This window comes from Jatropha curcas, chromosome 2, assembly GCF_041381405.1.
Source record: "Jatropha curcas cultivar XTBG-Jc1 chromosome 2, XTBG_Jcur_1.0, whole genome shotgun sequence".
Classification (NCBI taxonomy): Eukaryota; Viridiplantae; Streptophyta; class Magnoliopsida; order Malpighiales; family Euphorbiaceae; genus Jatropha; species Jatropha curcas.
The window spans coordinates 8139733-8165897 of record NC_143152.1 but is presented as its reverse complement, the minus strand read 5'-3'; the positions used below and the strand labels follow the sequence as shown (position 1 = coordinate 8165897).

The window sequence follows — 26165 nt, the reverse complement described above, 5'->3', positions numbered from 1 at the left end:
TTAAATTGGACCACTTATGGTATGAATAAAAAAGGAATAAAGTTTAATTTGCTTCCTGAACTTGAAAGCAATATTCAGTTTGTCCAAAAATTAACTTTTTTTACAATTTACCCATGAACTTGCACCAAAATAACAAAACACCAGATTTTTCATAAAAAAAATATTTTTTAATATTTTTAACTAACGAAATTTATTCATAAAGTTCAAAATTAAGAAAGAAAAACTATTTAAAAACATAACAATAATTATAAAAAATTATATTGTCTTATATTTAATTTAAAAAATAACTAAACAAAATGTTTGATTTGAAAAAAAAAATATAAAATTAGAAAATATTTGATTATATGAATATTTGGTTTAAATAATTTTATTATATTTTTATTTAATTATTTCTTAATTTCATTTAATCTAAATGAAAAATTTTGTTATTTTTTAATTATATTTTGATTTAAATTAAATTCTTGAGTAACCAATTGGGTTTTTTATTTGTTTGGTGCAAGTTTAGGAGATAAGTTGTATAAAAAGCATACTTTTGGACAAACTCAATATTTCTCCTAAGTTCAGGGAGTGAATCAAGCTTTATTCCTTAAAAAAAATTAGATTAGAGCGGATATCGATCGGTTGGAGTTAAATTGCGATCCCAGATAGGATGATGGTGGTGAATTCACTGAATTAATTACATGCTTTGTCATATTCAATAACTTAATATCATTTAAATACTTATCAGTCTGTTTGTCTAGGAATCTATTCGACAATTTTAACTGTTCTAGTAACTGTAACTGTTTTACTAGTGGCTAGTTATTAAACATTAGTTTTTTAGTGGTTAACTGATTATATAGCGGTTTAAAATAAAAATATTTAGTACAAATAATTGTTTGATTAGCTGTTTAATATAAAAACGACAAAAAAGAGTATGACAACGAAGAACAGGGTAAAGACAAGTGATGGGTATAAGTGTCATAAAAAAAATATAAAATGCTAAATATATAACGTTTTATGCAATACTGTCTCAAACTCTGAATCCTAAGGTAGATATTGTATTACCGCTATAATTAATTAAAATAGTATTTTAATTTTATCAGAACTAAATACTGCTTCAAATGCTGCTGTCGGGACTACAACTCTTTTAATTAGTACTACAAATGGCATAGACAGAAAACAGAAGGTCAAACTACAAGCGTCCGGAAGATTAATATTAGCAAATTATTATTTTATTTTTTCATTACCCCAAATATATTCGGATCTCTAATTTTAAATTTTACACTATTTAACCCTTTTATTAAATTCACTATTAGTTAAAAGATTTAAGTAGCGCAATAAGAATAAAATCGATGGAATATATAATTAAATTTTACAAATAAAAAAATTCAAATTAGTATATTTGAGTATAATTAATAGATTGAATAGCAATTTTTAGATGATTTTATATATCACATACCTAGCATTTTTATAAGGGATGATAATGATATTTCGCCTAGTAATTGATAGGAAATAAATAAAATGATTGAATAGTGTAAGAGCGAGAGAAAAAAGAGAAGCAATGTACTTAAATTCTATAAATAAAACTTTGAATAATATATTTGATTTTGTATGATTAAATAGTAATTTATTTTAATTTTAATGGTCCAATATTTTTTCAGAGTATTGGAGAAAGGATATTCAAACATGGATCTTTATCAGGTCATAAATGCATATATTATTAGACTATTCCTTAGTGCGGCAATGTTTTGATATTAGATTACAAATTAACACAAATTAAAATACTATTATTAACTCAATAAGTGTTTAGCTTCTCCACATAATTATTTATTAATATATTGACTCTCAATTTTTAAATGGATTTATTTTTATTTGATATGACCCAAACTTGAAAATGCTAAACTTCCAAATTAATTAATTTTTAAGAATGCTCCTCTTAAAATTGGGTTGCTGTCAAAAATTTCTCTATGGGATACCTGATGGCTTCCATATTATTATTATTTTTTTAAACGGCTTTCTAAATTCAATTCCATGGGGTATGTAAGTAGTAATAATTAATATTAATATAATTTTAGGCAATAATATGAATTATAAATAAATATCTCATAATGTATTATGTCATATTAAAAATTCAAATTATGATAATCATTTTATGAAAAAAAGTTTAAATGTATCAAATAATGGTTAATCAGGTGATGATCTGATTAGTCTTTTTATTCATATGAGAAGTAGGATATCTTTCAAATTTAATTTTATTATAGAATAAGAAAACTTTCACTCAACAATAAAAAAAAATAATAATGATTTTTTCTTATAGAAGCTAATCGTTTTCTATTAAAAACAAACAATAATAGTGATAATAATATAAAGTTAAACCAATTTATTTGAGTGGGCACAAGTTAAAGATTGAATACAAGAAATGATAATTAGATTTAAGGTCTGTTCGGCCAAATTAACTGCTTTGGTAGCTATTAGCTATTTTAGTATCATTTTTAGTTGTTTAAGTAGCCTTTAATAAAACGTTAAAAGCTAAACGTCACATGAATTAACCTTTTATAAAACGACACATTAACCTCTAAAAGCTAGTTCAAACGCTATGTTATCGAACACTATAAAATATAGCGCCAGTCAAAATGTTAAAAGCTATTTAAAAAGTCGTTGTTGAACACAACCGTAATATCATAATATTTTATGCATAAACAGAAAATAAAATTTAGAGAATTTAAAAATTCAATTACAATTGAAGTTAATATTAGTAACATATAGAATAATATTGATATTAAGTTAAAAATAATAAAAATAAAAATTAATACATCAATGACAAATGATAGTAAGACGAGGGATAAGTATTTCACATACCCTTCATAGTAAAATCTATAGTAACAAAAGTAAATAAATCTTTGACAATGAAAGTAAATATACATATATAATTCCAAATTTAAGATATGAAAAAGCTTTTATGATAAAATTGTAATTCATAATTAAGACATGATAAAACTTCCACAATTATAGCAGAATTTAAAATTTTTAAGTATTACAAGCCTCTCAATTAGGGATTGTATTAAAATTTTCACTTTATTAAATTTATAATTATTTTGTGTACTATTAAGGATTTCTTATTTAGATTTAAATAAAAATTAATAAAACCAATTAAATTAAAATTTTTTATTTTTTATTAATAAAATTAAAAATTTTAAAATTATTTTCATTAATCTATAAATTTAATAGAGTTATTTTTTTTATAATATCAATGTTCCCTCTTCATTTCCTATATAGATATATAGATAGGTTGGTAAACCATGCTCATTTATCTCCACCAATATGATAGGACAGGTTAGATATGCCATTTGCCAAACCTACTTGTTTAAATAGTCATTCAATTGGTGACGAATTTCCTTAGATTGTGGGAGAATGCATTTAATTTAAACTAGCCGCGTGATGTGCAGATTATAATATTTTTATTATTATTTCTATTATTTTCCATTATTTTTTTATTTTCATTAAAAAAATAAAAAAAATGAGAGAAATAAAGTGTCTAAATTTCATTATGTTTTATCTTCAATTCAAAAAAAAAAAAAAAATTCATATTTATCTGTAACCATAGATCTAACGGTCCTCGTGATAAAACAAAAGAAATACTTGCTAATTATTTATCCTTTGAGTCTAAATCTAGGTGCACCGTATATGAATCAATATATCAAGGGCATCCATTTTACTAAATGAGATAAATGATGACCAAAAGTTGTTGCATTATTTCACTAAGCTTTGGGAATCTAAATTTCAATTTTAAAAGAAAAATAAATAAAAAGATTAAAAAAAAGACTTAATATATTGTTCTACGCTCAACATTAAATTTTATTGCAATTTCACTTTGATTTGACCTTATGCCAATTTTGCCCTGAATTTTAACTTTTTTTTTTTTGCAATTTCATTACAATTTGACCTTTATATCAATTTCACTGTGAACTTTGACCTTTTTTTTATAGTAGCACCCTAAATTATTTTTAGAACTTGAATTATAAATAAAACATAGGTTCACTATTGACCTTGGGTTTAAATTAACTTAATACATTTACGTGAATGATGAAGTTTGAGTTAATAGTAAGAACAATCATTATTATTATTTTTAATATTTTTAAATTTTTTCTTTTACTAATATTTTTAAAAATTAATTATTTAATACATGAACGCTTTTTAAAAAAAAATTAGAATATAATTATTATTATAGTTTGATTTTAATATAAATTTTAAAATAATTATAAAATCTAAAGCAAAGTTACTATCAATTTATTTGAATCATAAACTATTAGAAACTGTAAAATTTTTTTTATTAAAATAGAATATAAGATATAATTATATTCTAATTAAAAAAAGCATTCATGTATCAAAAAATTAATTTTTAAATATTATTTATTATCAATTAAAGAAACAATTTAAAAATATTAAAAATAATAATAGAGGTTCTCCTTACTGTTAACCCACACTTCTCAACTCACACAAATGTATTAAGTTATTCTAAGTTCAATGTTAAGCGTGAACCTATTTTTTATTTAAATTTAAGTCCTAATTAAATTTAGAGTGCTATTACAACAAAATATCAAAGTTCATGGTGAAATTAGTATAAAAGTCAAATTAAAATAAAATTACAATAAAAAAGTTAAAGTTTAGGGTGAAATTAACATAAAAGTCAAATCGGAGTGAAATTGCAATAAAATCTAAAATTGAGCGTGAAACAATATATTAAGCTTAAGAAAAAAGGCTGACAACCCAAATTTAACCATGTCAAAGGTTTAATTCATATACAATCATAGTAAATAAAATAGATAAATACTCAAACTAATCAAATAAAAATTAAACCAATAATCTTGAAAGATCTTTCATATTTTTATACCAATAATCTTGAAAGATCTTTCATTATTTGTAAAAAGAATAAGGTTTAAGAGAAATTAATAAAAATCAACAAATTCAAATGTTATAATAATTAATAACACAAAAAAAGAAAAGAGATCTTATCATCGGTTCTTTCATTAAACCAAAAAGTACTACTTGAGTAGCTTTTGTAAACCAAAAAGGTCAACAAATTTGGTGCAACTATAAATACTATAGCGTGTTCAAAAACTTCAATCGTAGATTGTGATAGAAGCTTCTATTATTTTTTCTGTACCGTGTTGTTATTGGTTTCTGGTGTCTTCCTCTTCCAGATGGGGAAAGAGAGACAGGAAATGTAGAAATTATTTATTTTTATGGTTAATCTTTATGTTACACTATTTTTGTCTGATTTATTCATAAACTATTCATTCAAATTTAAGGTAAAGGCTACGATGAATTGGTTACCAATCGGCTATGTATGGGGATCGGCTTCCTAGTGCACACGTGATGAGAGGGCGGGCCATGCGTGAGGACGGCTTGTCAAGGGTTTTGGTGATGCCATTGACCAATTTCCACGTGATGTGATTAGTTGAAGGTGTTAATTTTTTTTGTGATTATTGTTGTTATATCATTTGTGTGATCAACTGCATGATCATATAACTAGTCGGATAACTAGATTGATTTATTTACGCATTTGTGTAATTGTATCGGGTGAGAGGGTTAACTAACCTCCTATCTGAGTTTAGGCACTCATCCCTGTCTTAATATTTTTTTTCAGGTTAAGTCTTCCAGTATCTCGTGATTTATTTCCACCTGACATCTAGAGGAAATGTTAAAAACGAAACCTTAATTAGTTTTGTTTAGTGTATTGAAGTAAAGTTTTAAATTCTTAGATTGTTTCGCAATTACAATAGTCATATCTAATAAAATTTAGAAATTATTGATGTATTACTTATTAAATTTTCTATCATGTAATGGGCTTAGAGAACTATTATTTATATTAATTTATAATATTTAAAAGTTGATGAAATTGAGCCTGAAGCCATTTTTATTGAACATGAAGTTTGTTTGGTGTATTATTGGCTTACTACGGGCTTTGGTGGCTTTAAACCTACTCAGATCTTAGTGTCGGTTTGGCCCTAGGTAACGGGTCATGCCAATTACAATATGAGAATTATTAGGAGGAACAATATGCAATTCCATCTATAACTATCAATATTAAAATGTTTTCCATCTACAGTGTTGTATTAACATAACAATATAATTTGCTAGCAAGAAAGTGTTAAGATATTTGAGAACTAGTCAACTCTCAATGATCACCATACATTTGTTCAAATGCTGTAAATATTTTCTGTTTTTGTAATTTATTATTTCCTTGATTGCTGCTAGTCCTGTGATTTGTTTTTGAATATAATCCTCCTAATTTGTAGCTGCTGTAATCCTTTGTAATTGGCTATTTAATAGCCACGATACTTCGTGGAAAAAGCATTAATCAAATATAAAAAATATTCTTTCTCCATTCTGAATTTACATGGTATCAGAGCACCATGGTTGATTCATCAAATCAAATTTCTTCTAATCCCACTAATGCACAATATTCGTTCTCAGTCAAATTAAAATCATCAAACTACCTATCATGGAAAACTCAGTTTCAACCTCTTCTCAACTATCATAATCTCAACCATCTTATTGATGGCTCTTCTCCACCCTCAAAAACAATTAAATCTCCTTCCAACCCAGCTATTGATATTCCTAATCCGAAATACACAACTTGGTTCAAACAAGATCAACTCTTACACTCTTGGCTTCACTCCTCTCTTTCTGAAGAAGTCTTCCCATATATTGTTGGGTTAAGTTCCTCTCAAGATGTCTGACAAGCTTTAGCATAAGCCTTTGGTTCTGTCTCTCAAAACCGACAACTTCAAATTCACATTGAGCTACAAGAGCTCAAGAAAAATGACCTATCTATTTCTGCCTATCTCCAACGTGCCAAGGCACTAAAAGATGAGTTACATGCTGCCGGCCGACCCCTTTCAACGGCTGAATTCAATGCCAACATCTATAGAAATATTGGCTTTGACTATCACAATATCATTACTGCATTGAATCTTCGTCCTGACCGTATTCCATTCCATGAGCTTCATGGACAGCTTGTTGCTCATGAAATCCTTCTAAAAAGCTGTCATGAACCACCTCAAGCAAATATGGTGTCTCGTCAATTCAACAACAACTCCCTCCCACCTCTGCTCCAATTGCCAAATTTGAATTCCAATTGGCAAAAAAATTCTAATTCCAAATCCAAAGGCCCTTGTTAAATATGTGGCTTAAGAAACCACACTGTAGACAAATGTTGTCACCGTTATAAGCGGCAATATCAAAACTCCATTCAAAATCGAACCAGTCAACAACCAATGGCCAACTATTCATATAACTGCCCACCACCTGCATCATATCCGCCACCACCTTCTCCCTACTACCCCATGATCAATTACTACCCACAACCACCACCACCTTCAGCAAATTATTCCAACACCTCCTTGTTAGAAATTAATTGGCACCCTGACACTGCTGCTAATTACCATGGCACCCCGGACATTCAATCATTAAGCACCCCTGCAGAGTATCAAGGTTCTGATAATCTTCATGTTGGAAATGGTGTTGGATTGCCAATCTCACATACTGGTACGGTTACCTTCCCTTCTCCTAACGGTCCACTTCTTCTGAAAGATACTTTATGTGTTCCCAAAATTGTCAAAAATCTTTTATCTGTACAAAAATTCGCCGCTGATAATTGTTGTTTTTTTGAATTTTGGCCTCACTGTTTCTTTGTTAAGGATCAGATTACCAGGAGAATTCTTCTGCAGGGCCCAAGTGAAGATGCTATCTACTCCTCAAATCACCTCTCAAATCTGCTCTCACAGCCATTGTCCCTTCGTTTTCTGATTGGCATTCTACCTTGGATCATCCTCATCGTGGGACTGTCTCCAAAATAATAAAAGACTTCAAATTACCTTGTTCTAGTTTTGATTTTACTCCTTGTTCTGCTTGTAATTTAGGAAAATTATCTAGAATGCCTTTAGCTTCTGTTGAACATAAAAGCACGGCTCCTTTCAAATAATCCACTCTGATGTCTGGGGACCTGCACCTATTGTTTCTAGCCTAGGTCATAAGTATGTTCTTTTGTTTATCGATGATTTCTCTCGATTTACATGGTTATATTTGCTGAAAAATAAGAGTGATGTATATAATATGTTCTTGCAATTTCAGTCCCTTATAGAACGTCAGTTTAATTCCAAAATTTTAGCTTTTTATTCATATTGGGGAGGGGAGTATCAAAAATTAAATAGATATTTTCAACAAAATGAGATAATTCATAGATCGCATGCCCTTACACCCATGAACAAAATGGCACTGCTGAAAGGAAAATACGTCATGTTATCGAAACTACCCTTACCTTATTGTCTCATGTTAAATTACCATTAAAATTTTGGAATTATTGTGCTGAAAATAGTGTCCAGTCAATTAATATTCTGCCTTCTCCAACTTTACAAAATAAATGTCCTTATGTGTGTTTATACAATTCACCACCAAATTACCTTATTCAACAACCCTTTGGTTGTACTGTTTATCCTTTCCTTCGACCATACTCCACCCATAAGTTTGCTTTTAGGTCCATTCCGTGTATCTACTTAGGAACAATTACGTCCCTCTCATTATGCTCATCGTTGTTTGGATCCTAAGTCAAAACGTGTCTACCTTGCTTGTCGTGTTAAATTTGACCCTACAAAATTTCTTGGATTTAATTCAGGTAACAGTCCATCTCCACATGAAACACCTTGGTTATCTAACTCAAATCAGATACCACCACACTTGGATGCTGCAGGCGAATTTTCAAGTACATCCTTATCTCACCAATCTTCTTCTACACAGTCCAATTCCACCACAAACACTACCCCTCCTCTTTTTAACGTCGCTTTAACTCACACAAATAATAATCACGCAACTTCAGTTACGTCTCACTCTCCACCAAATCAAATCGTACCATATGTGCCTCCTATAAACCAGCCTGCTCTTGATTTAGTAGTTGATATATCATCTCATTTTTCCCAACCCGCTCCACCACAACAACCTATAAGAAATCACCCTATGCAGCTTCAGCAATCCACTCACTAGAAACAAAAAGCCTTTATCTCTATGAGCAAGCCTGATTATTTATCTTCCGAACCTCAAACTTATAATCAAGCTCAACCTCATCTTCAATGGAGACAAGCAATGGAGTGTGAAATTAATGCCCTTTTGCAGAATAAGACGTGGCAGTTGGTACCACGCCCTCCAAACATAAATGTTGTGGGCAATAAATGGCTCTTTCATATTAAACGAAAAGCTAATGGAGACATTGAACGTTACAAAGCTCAGTTGGTTGTGAAGGGGTTTTCGCAGCAACCTGGAATTGATTATAATGAGACGTTTAGTCCGGTTATCAAAGCCACAACAATACGAACTATTCTTTCTCTTGCTACTGTATCTAAATGGCCAATAAAACAGCTTGATATATCCAATGCATTCTTGCATGGATATCTTGACGAAGACATATACATGGCTCAGCCGCCCGGATTTGTTGATTTGGCTCATCCAAATTATGTTTGTAAACTGCAAAAGTCTCTATATGGCCTTCGACAAGCACCAAGAGCATGGTTTCATCGGTTAAGTACATTTCTGTTACAACTTGGTTTTCAGGCTTCCAAAGCTGACACGTCCTTATTCATTTACAAAGAGGGTAATACTCAATGCTTCGTCTTGATATATGTCAATGATATCTTGATTACATGTTCAGATTCTAGCAAACTGGAAGTTTTTTTGCAAGCTTTACAATCTGCTTTCCCGGTGCGTGATCTTGGTCAGTTGCACTACTTCTTAGGCATTGACGTACTTTCCCAGTCTTCGGGTATTTTGTTGTCACAACAAAAATATATAAATGATCTACTGCAGAGGTTTAATATGTTTGACAGCAAAGCTACCTCGGCCCTTATGCCTTCTAATTCATCATTATCGAAACATGATGGTGAACTAATGGTTGATGGAGAGAAGTTTCGACAACTTGTTGGTTCCCTTCAATATGTGACACTTACTAGGCTCGACATCTCCTTCACAGTCAACAAGCTTGCTCAATTTATGCATCAGCCGACTCAAACTCATTGGGCTACTACTAAACGTTTGCTGCGTTATCTCAAGGGTACTGCTAATATGGTTCTTTTCTTTTCTCACTCATCACCAATTTCACTACAATGTTTTACCAATAGTGATTGGGCTGGCTGCCCGGATGACCGGAAATCCACTTTTGAATATGCAATTTACATGGGCACTAATTTAATTTCCTGGTCTTCGAAGAAGCAATCTACTGTTGCCCGCTCTTCAACTGAAAGCGAGTACCGTTCCATTGCGCATGCCACTTCTGAAATTATGTGGCTTTTATCCTTATTTTCTGAACTTGGATATCATGTTTCGTCGGCAACTCTATGGTGCGATAACATTGGTGCAATCTACTTGACTTCTAATCCGGTATTTCATGCTCGAACCAAGCACATTGAACTCGATTTTCACTTTGTAAGAGATCTGGTTCAACAGAAACGGGTTCAAGTCAAGTTTATTTCTGATCAAGATCAAATTGCAGACATTATGACAAAACCATTGAGTTCTCCTTTGTTCCTACGTCATCAAGACAAGCTTCGACTTATGTCTGTACCGTCTTCAGCTTGAGAGGGGCTGTTAAGATATTTGAGAACTAGTCAGCTCTCAATGATCACCATACACTTGTTCAAATGCTGTAAATATTTTCTATTTTTGTAATTTGTTATTTCCTTGATTTCTGCTAGTCCTGTGATTTGTTTTTGAATATAATCCTCCTAATTTGTAGCTGCTGTAATCCTTTGTAATTGGCTATTTAATAGCCACGATACTTCATGGAAAAAACATTAATCAAATATAAAAAATATTCTTTCTCCATTCTGAATTTACAGAAAGAAGCAAGTAATTGCCTATAATTTGTTGAAACTGCTGCAATTGACAGAATACATAAATTCACCCCTCAAATTTGTTATTTTAATTTTGTGGCACCCTCAACTTTCATTTTGACTCATCAAACATTTCAACTTATACTACTATACCTATAAACACTTCAATTTTTTAAAATTATTTTATTGAACACTTGAACTTATAAAATTAGATCAATTAAACACTCATTAAAAAATTAAAAATTATGAAAATAATTGTTCCAAGAGTATGGCTAACTATATGTTAAGTCAATATATTACAGATAAAAGCTAAAATTCTAAAAATTATCGATATTAGTGTCAAAAGGTGTGTAATATTATTAAAATTTATAAATTCAAGTGCATAATAAGTCATCCGCAAAATTTAAGATATTATAAAATTAAATTTATAAAGTTTAACGATGAATTTATGTATTCAGCCCTATGGAATTCTTAATTGAAGCAATCATAGATGAGAGGGGAAAAAAGAAAAAAAAAAAAAAAAAAAAACAAGTCTCTAAGGAAATGGAAGATATCTAACGATCTTATTTACTTAATCCTTTATTTTCTAATTGCGCAGGTATAAACTCCACCGCATTATTTGATAATGGAAATGGACCTTTACAAAAGTTAAATCAATTTAAAAAATTAAAATTTTGAATCTGTTTGATAAAATTAACTATTTTGGTAGTTGCTAGTTATTTTAATAGCATTTAGTTGTTTGTTATTTGAGTAGCTTTTCATAAAACGCTAAAAGTTGTGTTCGGCAATAGATTTAAATAATTTTTAGCTTTTTGACGTTATTTCTTATAGTGTTCGGTAACATAACGTTTGAATAAATTTTTAGAGATTAACTTTTCAAACACTACCATAATATTTTTAAATAGCATTATATGAGTTAACTTTTCACAAAACGTTACTACAATAATTAAAAGCTAATTCAAACATTATGTTACAAAATAAATTTTTAAATTGCGTTTAGCATTTTAACCACTCAAAATGCTAAAAGCTACCTGAAAAGTTGTTACCGAACACAACTTTTAAAAGGCCACCGCAGAATTACTATATTATAGTTTTTTTTTTTACTTAAAGGAGGGCTATATCGGCAAATTCTAAAGCTTTTACAGCTTTCCAATAATTGCCTTAAAAAATAAAACTATAAATTGATTTTTTTTTTTTCTTTTTAGGGTGAAAAAATTAGCCCGAACTTCACATTTTTTTTTTTTTACAGTTACATCCTATTTCAATTATAAGTTGCAATTAATCCACAAATTCATTTTAAGGTTTATTTGTCAAAAAAAAAAAAAAAAAAAAAGGATGGTGGAATTGTAATTGTAACATTGTGTTCTTTTTAGGCTTATAAAGACCTGACATAAGTTAGTTAGCATAATTGCTTATCTCGATTGACATTCTAGAAGCCCGAAAGGAGAGAGAAAGTGGGGCCGTGCAATAAGTGGTTCCGTATTGTATTCTTTTTCTTCTTCTTACGCAGGATAGTATAATCCTTTACAATGCCTATTCAGGGCGGTACGACAATATAATCAATTATAAAATTCATTTCGGACAAAACAATCCACTATAAAGAGAAAGAATTAGATGTTATAATATAAAAAATTGAATTTGAGACCTCTAATAGAAACTATACTAATCAATGTGACATTGGATAAAAGAATTTATGAAAGAATTTATGTAATTAAGATTATGTAGAATTAATTATTTTAATAAATTAATTTTAGTATATCAAAAAATTTAAATATTTAAAAATATATTATTATTTACTAATTTTATTAATATTCATAATATATTTTTATAAATTTATTCACCTAATTTCTAGATAATTTATATTAGATAAGAGCTATTCGGTAGACTTCAAGAATATAAATTTACAGAATTGCTTTTCTAGTCTAGATTCCGGTACTCTCTCCGTATTCAACTAGTAGCGATTGGCCCTAAAGTTCCGTAAGTGACTAGACGCCAGGAATTCAGTTACTTATAGTTCCGCTATTGACTGTTAAAAGCTGTGCAATATTTGTTACCACGGTTAACTACCGCATTTTTACTGTGAAATCTTAATCTGGCTACATTTTCTCCTCCATGAATCTTATAAATTACAACTTTTAAATTATCAGTCGCGCAATCTTTTCCACGTTCACAACTCAAATTTCTCTCCTATACCGACTACAATACTCACTGGATATGTAATTAGCTTTGGCTTTCCAGATTCCTTCGTAAAGTTTCGGCTGAACCACCGGAAATGGCGTCGGCTATAGTCGGAGATGATTTGGCTAGGACAGGAAGTAGGCGGAGCTTTGCGTCTGCAAGCCAACTGAGTTTTGCTCCGCCGGAGGTTTTTGACCGAAGTGAAAGGCGGGAACAGGATGAGGAGGATCTCCTGTGGGCCGCAATCCAGCGGTTACCGACGTATGATAGGATGAGGAAGGGGATGCTGAATCAGATTGTTGATGGTAAAAGTGTGCAGGGTGAAGTCGATGTAAGGAAGCTTGGAATGCAGGATAAGAAAAAGTTGATGGACAGTATACTCAAGGATGTTCAAGAGGATAATGAGGAGTTTCTTAAGAGACTCAGAGAGAGAACTGATAGGTACGTTTTAATATTTTTTTTCTAAAAAAAAAAAAGTTTTAGAACTGTGAATTTGAGTAATTCTGATTTTTTTTTCTTTCTTAATTTTCTTTAATGGTTGTTTCAGAGTGGGAATTGAGATTCCAAAGATTGAAGTCAGGTACGAGAATTTATCGGTGGAAGGATATGTGCATGTAGGAAGCAGAGCTCTTCCTACTCTGATTAATGCTACTTTAAACTCAATAGAGGTGCTTAATTCATTTTTGTTTTCTCTTAAATCGTTTGTTTGGTAATTAGAATATTAGAATTGGAGGAATTTCAAAAAAAAAAAAAGTTAGAAAAATTAAGATTTTGGTTTGGATGCATGTTGATATGTTCTGACAGCAATTTATTCTGTTTATTTATCAATAGATTCTTCTTGGGTTGGTTCGGCTTGCGCCATCAAAGAAAAGAAAAATCCAGATTCTTCAAAATATCAGTGGAATTTTTAGACCATCTAGGTATCTTGGATATTTTCGGTTTATATTTGAATAAATTACCATTATTGAATGTTTATCATGTTTATCTAATAATTGATAGAAAAAAAAAAGTTGATTTTTCTTTTTGATTTGATGTAACAGACACTTAATTTTGTTTGTTTGTTTGTTTGGATTTTTTTTTTTAAATTTACCATATTCTTTGAATTAATTATTGCTCAATATGGTAATTTCAGGATGACACTGCTACTTGGTCCACCAGCTTCAGGGAAAACGACATTTTTGCTTGCACTTGCAGGGAAACTTGATCAGGATCTAAGGGTATATCTCTATTTGGTAACTCGATCCTTTTATTTACATGGTAAATGATTTAATCTCAGATAATTTATTAACAGAAAACTGGAAAAATCACTTACTGTGGTCATGAACTACATGAGTTTATTCCTCAAAGAACTTGTGCTTATATCAGTCAACATGATCTTCATCATGGAGAGATGACAGTAAGAGAGACATTTGATTTCTCTGGACGCTGCTTAGGGGTGGGCACAAGATATGAAATGCTAGCAGAACTTTCAAGACGCGAGAAGGAAGCAGGAATTAAGCCAGATCCTATGCTTGATGCATTCATGAAAGCCACAGCAATGTCAGGTCAAAAAACTAGTTTGGTTACAGATTATGTTATAAAGGTATGGTTTCTGCATCTGTCTCTTGTTCTTATCTTATCCCCTTTATTTGAACTTGAAGGACTTATTTTTCTTCAATCTTCAATAGATACTTGGATTGGACATTTGCGCGGATACTATGGTTGGTGATGATATGCGTAGGGGTATTTCTGGAGGACAGAAGAAGCGTGTAACCACTGGTTTGTTTTATCAGACATGGAAAATAACATTTCTTCTTACCAGCAGTTTCAGAAGTTTTGACAGCTAGAAAAACCAATCTAATAGTTGCTACCTATACTGAATACAGGAGAAATGCTAGTGGGGCCCGCAAAGGTTCTTTTAATGGATGAAATATCGACAGGATTGGACAGCTCCACCACTTTTCAGATATGTCAGTTCATGAGGCAAATGGTTCATATTATGGATGTAACCATGATCATTTCTCTCCTTCAGCCAGCGCCGGAGACATTTGAACTATTTGATGACATTATCCTACTTTCAGAAGGTCAGATTGTGTATCAAGGTCCACGAGAAAAAGTCCTCGAGTACTTTGAACATATGGGTTTCAAATGTCCAGAAAGAAAAGGAATTGCTGATTTTCTGCAAGAAGTAACTTCAAAGAAGGACCAAGAACAATATTGGTACAACAAGGATGAAGCCTACAAATATACCTCAGTTCCTGAATTTGTGCAAGGCTTTAGCTCTTTTCACATTGGGCAACAGCTTGCATCAGATCTTAGTGTTCCTTATGATAAATCAAAAATGCACCCTGCTGCATTGGTGAGAGACAGGTATGGCATTTCAAATTGGGAACTTTTCAAGGCATGCTTCTCAAGAGAGGTGTTGCTAATGAAGCGAAACTCCTTTATATATATATTCAAGACAACACAGATAACAATCATGTCTGTAATTGCTTTCACGGTGTTCTGGAGGTCACAAATGAAAGCGGGGACGGTTGTAGATGGACAAAAATTCTTTGGAGCATTGTTTTTCAGTCTAATTAATGTGATGTTTAATGGAATGGCAGAACTTGCAATGACAGTTTTTAGGCTTCCTGTCTTCTTCAAACAGAGAGATATGTTGTTCTTCCCTGCGTGGGCTTTTAGCTTACCTATATGGGTTCTTAGGATTCCGATATCATTCCTGGAGTCAGGGATATGGATTCTTCTGACATACTACACAATTGGATTTGCTCCTTCTGCTAGCAGGTAAATGGTCTTAATTTTTTAAAAAAAAAAAAAAAAAATTTGCGGTTACAATATAGGCAACTTGATTAGATGTTGGAATCTTGAGTTATATTTTAGTATTCTTGATTAAAAGATAACTGAAAGTTGATGAGTCTATGACTATCAGTGTAACTTCTGGCACAAAACATTTAGCTTCATTTCTTTTCAGGTTTTTCAGACAGTTTCTGGCATTTTTTTGTATACATCAGATGGCTCTGTCCCTCTTTCGTTTTATTGCTGCTCTTGGAAGAACTCAAGTTGTTGCAAACACACTTGGTACCTTCACATTGCTTCTGGTTTTCGTGCTTGGAGGATTCATTGTTGCCAAAAGTAAGTAGTTAAACAAGGCACATTGCTTCTGTTCCTCGCTATTCAATTTTGTAGTTAAACAAGGCACTAGCTTAAAAATCTGAAATCAAATACCTAGTATTGGATAAGGATCCTTCAGATTCTTTATAAATACATTGCTTAGTATCACTCTTTTCATTATTACTACAGATGACATTGCCCCCTGGATGCTTTGGGGCTACTATGCTTCTCCTATGATGTATGGACAGAATGCTGTTGTCATGAACGAATTCCTAGATCAAAGATGGAGCGCAGTAAGACTACTTTATACTTGCTGTCTTCGATATAGATTCTCATTCTATTATTCTATATAAATTCTAATTAGGTGACTAATAAGTTATTCCTATTATTATATCCTGCTAACCATTGGCTAATGCACAGCCTAATCCAGACCCCAGGATAGATGCACGTACAGTCGGAGAAGTCCTTTTGAAATCCAGAGGCTTTTTTGTCAAGGAGTATTGGTTTTGGATTTGTATTGGAGCACTAATTGCATTTTCTCTTCTATTCAACATTTGTTTTATTCTCGCATTGACTTACTTGAATCGTAAGTCACCTCATTTCATGCCTACTCTATTCAACATTGTGTGTGTGTGTGTGGGAATGGTTAAAGGTTGAGAAAGCTTTTAATTGAAAATTCAATCTGATTTCAGCTTTGGGTGATTCAAAAGCTGTCATCGCGGATGAAGATGAGAAGGAAAAGTCACACTCTGGAAAATTGAAAAAAAAAGGTTCCAGTCTGTACCTAAACTTCTTTTATTTTGTGGAAAGCTCCAGCTAGCTTTTCTAATTGAGTTTATCCACACTTTGCTGCATGATTCAATAAGGCTTAATATATGGGTACTTGGTATAAGTTATAACAGAGTGTAGGCATCGATGAGTTATAATCAAATTTTTCTAGCCATATGTCCATTATCTTTGGCTTGAATAAGACTATGCAAAATGAATAAGCAAACAAGCAGACATCCTACTTATAAACTTTCTTTAGAACATAATGAAAGAAGGAAAAGATATAAACATGTTGGTGTATATGTGAAGTAAATCTTAAAATTATTAATTAGCAGATTCCAATGAACAAGCACACATGTTAAAATTAGAAAGTAATCTATGGATATGCCTGAAATTTTTTTTATGAACAATTGCAGATACAGATAAGGTAGTTAGAAATTCTTCAGAAACTGTTGCTGCACCAAGTAGAAAAGGAATGGTTTTGCCCTTCCAACCCCTCTCACTTGCATTCAACCATGTGAACTACTATGTGGATATGCCAGCTGTGAGTCGCTCCTTTTTCTCTGACGTTTACATAATAATTTTTTTAATCCAAAATATTTTCTTTTTCTTAATGAATAGTTTTTTTTTTTTTTTTTTGATTTAGATATTTATTGCAAAACAAATCAAAGTTTATTTTACATTATCTGCTAAAAGGTTTCGAATTCTTATGAGCAAACATTGAGATTTAAGATTTGTTTTCTACGACAGCAAATGAAGCGTGAAGGAATTCAAGAAAAGCATCTTCAACTGCTACGAGATGTTAGCGGTTCTTTTAGACCAGGGATATTAACAGCACTGGTAGGTGTAAGTGGTGCTGGGAAGACTACATTGATGGATGTCCTAGCTGGAAGAAAGACCAGTGGATACATAGAAGGAAATATTAGCGTCTCTGGTTTCCCAAAGAACCAAGCAACATTTGCTCGTGTCAGTGGTTATTGTGAACAGAATGACATTCACTCACCACATGTTACTGTTCACGAATCTCTCCTCTATTCTGCTTGGCTCCGTCTTTCTAAAGATGTAGATTCAAAAACAAGGCAGGCATGTACTCAACAATTCTAAAATCTTAAAGGTTTTCTTCAGGGAAAAAAAACTCTCTTTTTCTCCCTTATTGATATTTACTGGTTCCAATATGATTTATATAGATGTTCGTTGAAGAAGTTATGGAATTGGTTGAGCTAAATCCAATAAGATATGCCCTAGTTGGACTTCCAGGACTAGATGGTCTATCGACAGAACAAAGAAAAAGGTTGACAATAGCTGTAGAGTTAGTTGCTAATCCCTCCATCATTTTCATGGATGAGCCAACTTCTGGCCTTGATGCCAGAGCTGCTGCTATTGTTATGCGTACTGTGAGAAATACCGTGGATACAGGTAGAACTGTTGTATGCACAATTCACCAGCCAAGCATAGATATATTTGAGGCTTTTGATGAGGTATATTATAAAATCAAACTTCTGAGATTTTCTTTATTTTCATATTTTTATGTTTTCGTGTATATTTATGTTTTGTTTCTTGCAGCTATTTTTGATGAAAATAGGTGGTCAGGTCATTTATGCTGGACCCCTTGGTCACCATTCTCACAAGCTTATAGAATATTTTGAGGTTAGAACTTTTTACTTCTTGTGCTTTCACCTTTAGTTTTTGGTTAGCATCAAGGAATGGAATTATTAATTGTGATGAATCATTTCTCTATGAGTAATCATCACCTCCTCATTTGTGGATTCTTGATGAATTCCTGAATTTGAAACCGATGCTCATAAGACTAGTAGTTATCTGTCAAAGATTTTCACTGTTGGCTGGTATTTATAACTTAAAACAGGCTGTCCCCGGGGTTCCCAAAATCAAGGATGGATACAACCCTGCTACATGGATGCTTGATATCAGTACTTCTTCAATGGAGGCACAACTAAATGTTGATTTTGCACAAATTTATATGAACTCTTCACTCTATCAGTAAGTCTGAATATAACACCATGCTTTTGAGAGTAAATGCCCAAAAAAGTTAAGTTTAGTTGAGTTCCATTTACTTATTCTCTATTCCTGAAATACTTCCAGGAGGAATCAAGAACTTATCAAAGAGCTTAGCACTCCAGCTGCAGGCACTAAGGATCTCTACTTCCCATCCAAATACTCACAATCTTTCCTTGTTCAATGCAAGGCATGCTTTTGGAAACAACAACGGTCTTACTGGAGAAATCCTCAGTATAATGCCATTCGTTTCTTCCTGACATTAATCATTGGAGTTCTGTTCGGTCTTATCTTTTGGAACACAGGGCAAAAGACGTAAGCCTCAAATTCTCTCTAATTTCAGAATATTCATTCCCTACATATTTTGAAAATGATTTCCCCGTACAAGAATGTCATGAAAGCTGCACATATTTTGGAGCTATATATAATTCTTTTCCTGCTAGATAATTCTGCATTTGCACTGAGTGGTTTAAATATTTTCTGTTAACAGAGGTAAACAGCAAGATCTACTGAATCTTCTTGGAGCCATGTATTCTGCAATATTTTTCCTTGGTGCAACAAATACTTCTTCTGTGCAACCCATTGTTGCGATTGAAAGAACAGTTTTCTATCGTGAAAAAGCAGCTGGAATGTATTCCCCACTGCCTTACGCATTTGCTCAGGTAAAATTGTCAGAAATATAGTTCATAAAAAGAGTTCATATTGAAAATGTTTTTGCTGGCTTGTTCACATAATTGTATAAACAAGCATGCCATAATTGAAACATACAAAATAATTAACTATTGAACATTTGAATAATTAAAAAACTCCTATTTCTGCAGGTGGCAATAGAGGCAATTTATGTTACAGTTCAATCTATTTGCTACACTCTTGTCCTTTACAGCATGATTGGCTTCGAGTGGGACACTGGAAAGTTCTTATGGTTCTTGTACTTCATAATTACGAGCTTCATATACTTCACATTATATGGGATGATGCTTGTTGCATTGACTCCTGGCCACCAAATTGCAGCCATTGTCATGTCCTTCTTCCTATCCTTTTGGAACTTGTTCTCTGGTTTCCTCGTTCCCAGATCTGTAAGTAAGCTTAAGCTCAATAGCACATTTAATCATTGCCTTTTGCAGTCTCTAAACTCATCTTTTTCACTTTTATTTCTGTACATTGAGGATATTTTGGATGGAAAATTCATGAGAAATTTGTTGCAGTAGTTCAATAGTTACTAAAAGTTTTGCTTCATACGGAGAACTTCAAAGGTTATCCACACAAAAAAGTTTTTTCCTTTTATGGAGTTTCATAATTTCTCTTGTGAAAAACTAGAATAATTTTTTAACAATAATTTTAAACTACCGGTCACAAATTTCACATATTTTGCTGTGAAAATCTCTCCAATGTGAGAAAAAAAATACAAGTTTTGTGAGCTTACTGTCATAGTGTGAAGCAATAAAAAATAGAACATAACAAGTTGCAGAACTCCAAGGATGTTTTATTTTTCCTCTATATTTTTTTCAAGTTCTTATTCCACAACATGTTTGTTTTTTCTAATCTTAGTCCAGTAAAGACATGAAACTCACATTTGGAAATTTCTTGCAGCAAATTCCAATATGGTGGAGGTGGTACTACTGGCTTTCACCTGTGGCATGGACAATCTATGGCCTTGTGGCATCTCAAGTAGGTGACAAGAATGTTGATCTTCAGGTACCTGGAGTTGGTAAAGTACCATTGAAGATGTTTCTTAAAGAAAACATGGGATTTGATCATAATTTCCTTCCAGTTGTTGCTGTCGCCCATCTTGCCTGGGTTTTCATCTTCTTCTTTGTCTTTGCATATGGCATCAGGTTCCTGAACTTCCAGAGGAGATAACCAGTTGAACCATTCTTCCTCTTTCTTTTTCTTTTTTTTTTTTTTTATTTATTTATATTTTATTTTTGCATCTTACCTCTACTCAACAATAGCTGTCGTTTGTTCATTCTCCACTATCAGTCAAATGTACATTATCCACTTGTAAAGTTATAATTGTAATATTACATTAGTTGACGTAATTATCTTTATTGATATGATCATTCCATGTTTTAATTGTATTCATCGATTTTTTACTGAGAAAAATTATGTAAATTCGGATTATTTTCTCGTGAAGATCAGCATTCAGATAAAATTAATAGCATGTAAAGGTATCTTAATCACTTGACAAATGATTGTTCAAATTAAATAACACTATTAAAGTGTTTGTATGAGCTGTCATTAAAAAAATATCACTTATAAACCATTTAACTCAATAAACTTATATCAAAAATTTTAACATTTAATAAAATAAATCGTCCGTAAAGATAATATATCAAAAATTTTAACATTTAATAAAATAAATCGTCCGTAAAGTTTTAAATTATCGTTGAAATCAAGTAACACTTTTCAATTGTAATTGGCATTTTTAATGTAAGCTGCTATTAAAAAAATTTTATTGAAAATATTATTAAAGATCATAAGAAACTATTTTTTATAAATAATTTTATAAAAATTATAAATTAATAAAACAACATTCTAAAATCATTTTTCAGTAATATTTAAAATGGTTTTTTAAATAAAAGGCATTTTAACTGCAGTGTAAAATTAAGCCCAGATGAACATAAAAAAGAAATTAGCTGGTTAGCCCATGTCTAACAACAACAAAATAAAATTTTTGAGTTATCAGCCGGTCATCTTTTTCAGCAGAAAACTAAAAATTAAAAAAGCTTAAAAAATGGCCAGTCCGAACTACCCCACCACCACCACGGGCGACACCGTCAAACCAAGAGTGGTCATTTGCGTAGGCGATATACATGGCTACTTTGTGAAGCTCCAAAATCTCTGGTCCAATCTTCAATCCGTAATCAGCCCACAAGAATTTAGCTCTGCCACTATAATTTTTTTAGGCGATTACTGCGACCGTGGTCCAGATACCAAGAAAGTCATAGATTTCTTGATAAATTTACCCTCAGCTTATCCAAATCAAAAGCATGTGTTTCTCTCTGGTAATCACGACCTTGCTTTTGCTGCTTTTGTTGGGGTTTTGCCAGAACCCGCAAACGGCGTGTCGTTTAAGGAGGGATGGAAGGAGTACGAATCGAATGAGGAAAGAGAAGGATGGTATAAAGGAGATGGGTATGAAAACATGTATTTGCAAGGGAGGAGATGGGCTGGGTCTGTTAAGGTTCGATTTGATGCTAAAGGGATTGAATACAAGGGCTCTATTTATGATGCTGCACCCACTTTTGAGTCCTATGGAGTCCCTCATGGATCTGCTGGTATGTGACTGCTTTTCTTTGTTGATATATTATGGTACATTAAGTCCTTTAGTTATTATATCCGCATTTCGTTCTTGGTTATTCTTTTCCGGAAAAGAAAAGAAATTACTAAGATTGTAATGATGATTACATTGTGTTATCATTTCTGTTGCTTAATGTCAAATGCGACTTCCACAATTACTTAGTAATTGTATTTGCTTTTTATGTGAATTGGGTTCTTGTATTTGGAGTTGTAGTTTCCACTTTTTAGTGCTTTTATTATCTCATTTGGGGTGTTGAAGGTATTGATTTAGAGATGAGTTTATCAATTTTGATGCTAGTAAATTGTGTTTGCAATTTACCTTTCTTAATTATTTTGATGATCAATTAAATTGCGTTTCTAAAGTTGGATTTTTCTTTTTCACTTGCCTTCCTGAAATTGAGATGGCATTGTTTAATATTTAGTACTGTGATTTTATTGTTTAAATATTTTGTTGAATTGAGTAATTGTTCCATACAGACTTGATGAAGGCGGTTCCAAATGAACACAAGAAGTTTCTGGCTGATATGGTTTGGGTCCATGAAGAGGCAAGGCTTGTTTTCTTTGATGTTGTCATTTTAGAACTCTGGTTAATTGAGTATGATATCATATCAGCTGCAGAAATAAGATGGAAAAGTAAAATAGATTTTGTCGCTGTTCTTTTTTCCCCTGTTAAGTTTTTTTCTGTGACTTTATTTTGCATTTGAACCATAGCAATGTCCACTTGCTCTCTTCAATTTCAAGATATTACTGTAACAGTTAGGTGGCAATCATGTAATTAAAAAAAATACATGGAAGCGTGCATTTCAGTTTTGCATCAACTTTTCTAATAATTGTTGCGTCCTCCATGTACTTCTTTCATCATGTTTCTGCTGATCAAATGCAAGACTTACATTACCTAAGTCAACACTGTAATGAACTAAAGATACTCTTTCTGTTTTGAACATATGCACCAAACTAAACAATTAAAAATTTCAAATACATTCTCCTGAATAGTATTTGTGGTCAGAGGTTCCTACAAAGTGACAACTGATAAATTTTAGGGCCTTGAATGTTCTGTTGTACATGTACATGAACTAAAGATACTAATTGTTGATGAATGATGGTTACTTTTCAAGAATCCTGTCAAAAAAATTGTCTTGTCTGCTATGGTGTTGATGAAGATAGATTTTTCTTTTTAAGATGAAATGCTTCAGGTTAGTGGCTGTTCATAATTTGCAATTTTTTTACAGGAAGATGTTTGTATAGAGAACGAAGAAGGAATGAAGCACTGTAAATTGATTGCTGTTCATGCCGGTTTGGAGAAAGGGAAAAACGTTGAGGAACAGCTAAAATCTTTGAAAGCCAAGGACACCAGGGTGCCCAAGATAGAGCCTCTTAGTGGGAGGAAAAACGTCTGGGATATCCCGAAGGTGATGCACTGTTACTTCCTGTTAAATTATCTTCTACTTGGTGAAACAATGTTCTTTTTTTGAGAATTGTGGCTTGAATACTTACTTTAGTTGCCTAGAAAATGACTCAGAACCTGTTCGGTATTGAGTTTGAAACTTGCTTTTTGAAAACATTCCATTTTATATTTCTTGGGAAAAGAAATAGTTTTTTTGGAGCCTTTATGACTAAAACATTCCAATTCATCTTCAAAACAATTTTTACTGCCCTTTTGTCAACATTTTCAACAATGATGTTTTCTCAAACAGATCTAGTGATGGATTACATGTCTTTTACATACTATAGCAGTCTTTCTGGTATGGAAAGAAATTCAACTGAAATATAGATCTTTGATTCCTGATGCCTCACAGGAATTAACTGAGAAGCCAACCATTGTTGTTAGTGGTCATCATGGGAAACTGCATATTGAAGATCTTAGATTGATTATTGATGAAAGCGGCGGGCTAGAGAATAATCCGGTGGCTGCAATTGTGCTTCCATCAATGAAGATTGTTCGTAATACTGACAATTTGACAAATTAACTTAAAAAATTGTGGTATATTATATAATAACTGTCTTGTAGTTTTAGAAAATTTATCTAAGCGTACGTAGTTATCTACCCATTCATAGAATTTGATCCATACGAGCTTTGTTGCATAAAATAAGATAAGATATGTTGGAATTCTGTGTATGACTCATTGTTCTTCTCTATGAGATATGTCACTGGTTCTTTCTTACATTCTCTTCATTCTTGTGTTTTCCACGATGGATTTGCTTTTTAGCCTATGTTTGGTTCCTGAGAAAATAATAAGATAAGATGGAGTAATTTTTCTTTTTCTCTAGTTTTTTATATTTTTTTTAAATTTTTTTTCTTTTGTTTTAGAAATTGGGAAACTGAGTTTTATGAAACCCTTTTTCTTTCTTTCACTGCTATTGAGTGGGATAAACATTTATTTCATGTCTCCTATAACTATAAACTAAGCATCCGTTTGTTTTCGTAAAATAGCTTAAAAGAAAATAACTTGCTTCCGTAAAATAGCTTACAAGAAAATAACTTGCTGAAAAATATTTTTTAAATGACTTATTTTTTATTGTTTAGCCGTAATATTAAAAATTAGTTAAAAATATTAAAGTATTTATATCATAATACTATAAAAAATATTAATAATAAAAATAAAAATTTTATTGTTAAATATGAAAAGAATGAAAAAAACAAATATATAAATTATGAAAGTCAATGGTGGTTGGTGGTAGTAGTCGGTGGTAAATGGTAACCGGTGATAGCGACTGTGATGATTAGTAAATTAAAAAATATAGATTTATAAGATTTGCTAATGTCAGAAAAATATTTTACTCTCTCAAAAATAAAAAGTTACTTTTCTTAAAAAGTGATTTAATTTTCTTTTAAATAAAAAAATATTTTCGGTTGACTTATTTTTCTGAACATTTTAAAATAACGGAAAATTATAAAAAATATTTTTTTATAAGTTATTTCACAGAGAAATAGACCCTAACAGTGGATATTTGAGGTTTTTCTTTTCTTTACAATCGAGTATATCCTTTTGCCCTTTTTACTTTTATTATGGACTGGATTGTTTTTGTTTTGTTTTGGTAAGGTGAGGATTAGTTGTCTCCTCTTTCTCTCTCGCCTTCACATCACCACCATTTTATCTCTGCCCTCCTCCACTAAGCCACTACAGATCGAGGAGAAGAAATTTCCAACAACCAACTACCAACTCGACTCGATTTGCAACACAAAGCTCTCTCCAATTTGCTTGCACCATCTTCTCTCCCTCCGACTCAATACTTTTCTCTTTCATAAAGATACAGTAAACTCGTGGATCGGTTACTGAACCGACTAGAGTATGTGCACTTGAGCATGAACCAATTCGGCGGCAACATTCCCGGTCAGGTATTCACATTTCCAATAACTATCTTCAATTATAGAGAAATCTACTTGCAATAACCTCCCATTGATAAATAAGCCTACCGATAGAGCCAGAAATTAAAGTTCAGTGAAGATAAAAAAAAAAATTTCAAAGAGTCAAGAGGGTAAATTGGAAAAATTTACTATTTTAACGAGTAAAATAAAAAATTTCAAAATTTTATGAGATAATTTTTTTCAAAAAAAATTAGTTAAGGGGGAGGCCCTCCGTGGCCCCTAAATCCGTCAATGGAAAAGTCAGTGTTTTTAACACTGGACCTACCGGTTGAACCGGTTCAACGTGAACTGAAAGTCGGTCTGATCTAATTTGATATGTAGAGCCCATAGGGTGTAAAAACTGAATAAAACCGGTTTGAACTGAAAAAATTAAAAAATTGAATTGAACCAGTTAAACTCGGATTTTGACTTTTTTGGCCTTTTAATTTTTTTTCTTTTATTTTTACCCAATTTGTTCCCCTATAATAATTAGAATCACATGCAAATGTATAAAGTTACCTACAGACTTATACAAATAATTTAAAATAGTAAAATTTTTTTAAAATGCTTAAAAATCAATAAAAAGATGCATAATAATTTAAAATAAA

The 26165-nt window shown here is 31.8% G+C and overlaps 2 protein-coding genes and 1 long non-coding RNA gene across 3 annotated transcripts; 2 read left to right on the top strand and 1 right to left on the bottom strand.

The window, feature by feature from the left end:
* Positions 1–12905: 12905 nt before the first annotated feature.
* LOC105629466 (ABC transporter G family member 34) lies at positions 12906–20965 on the top strand. The gene is made up of 20 exons (XM_012211063.4): positions 12906–13478; positions 13585–13705; positions 13869–13957; positions 14170–14254; positions 14329–14619; positions 14705–14795; positions 14903–15803; positions 15991–16151; positions 16320–16423; positions 16551–16716; positions 16823–16900; positions 17315–17442; positions 17649–17981; positions 18086–18376; positions 18462–18545; positions 18763–18896; positions 18999–19226; positions 19402–19573; positions 19733–19987; positions 20502–20965. The coding sequence occupies exons 1-20, from the start codon at positions 13132–13134 to the stop codon at positions 20769–20771; spliced, it is 4329 nt and encodes a 1442-aa protein (XP_012066453.1). The 5' UTR covers positions 12906–13131; the 3' UTR covers positions 20772–20965.
* On the bottom strand, positions 19592–20613 carry LOC149498180 (uncharacterized). The gene is made up of 2 exons (XR_016319415.1): positions 20483–20613; positions 19592–20065 (listed from the first exon to the last, which is right to left on the bottom strand). It is a non-coding gene; the product is annotated as an uncharacterized LOC149498180 (long non-coding RNA).
* Positions 20966–21552: 587 nt separating the features above from the next.
* Positions 21553–24373, top strand: LOC105629465 (tyrosine-protein phosphatase RLPH2). Its single transcript, XM_089717418.1, has 4 exons — positions 21553–22189; positions 22689–22756; positions 23441–23620; positions 24008–24373. The coding sequence occupies exons 1-4, from the start codon at positions 21646–21648 to the stop codon at positions 24176–24178; spliced, it is 963 nt and encodes a 320-aa protein (XP_089573544.1). The 5' UTR covers positions 21553–21645; the 3' UTR covers positions 24179–24373.
* The last annotated feature ends 1792 nt before the right edge of the window (positions 24374–26165 follow it).

Excerpts from the sequence above, each read along its gene's own strand:
- LOC105629465 (XM_089717418.1), top strand. The coding sequence starts at position 21,646 with ATGGCCAGTCCGAACTACCCCACCACCACCACGGGCGACACCGTCAAA. Across the intron at positions 22,757-23,440 it reads TGGTTTGGGTCCATGAAGAG|GAAGATGTTTGTATAGAGAA; the intron begins GCAAGGCTTGTT and ends ATTTTTTTACAG. Across the intron at positions 23,621-24,007 it reads ACGTCTGGGATATCCCGAAG|GAATTAACTGAGAAGCCAAC; the intron begins GTGATGCACTGT and ends GATGCCTCACAG.
- LOC105629466 (XM_012211063.4), top strand. The coding sequence starts at position 13,132 with ATGGCGTCGGCTATAGTCGGAGATGATTTGGCTAGGACAGGAAGTAGG. Across the intron at positions 14,255-14,328 it reads AACTTGATCAGGATCTAAGG|AAAACTGGAAAAATCACTTA; the intron begins GTATATCTCTAT and ends ATTTATTAACAG. Across the intron at positions 15,804-15,990 it reads TTTGCTCCTTCTGCTAGCAG|GTTTTTCAGACAGTTTCTGG; the intron begins GTAAATGGTCTT and ends ATTTCTTTTCAG.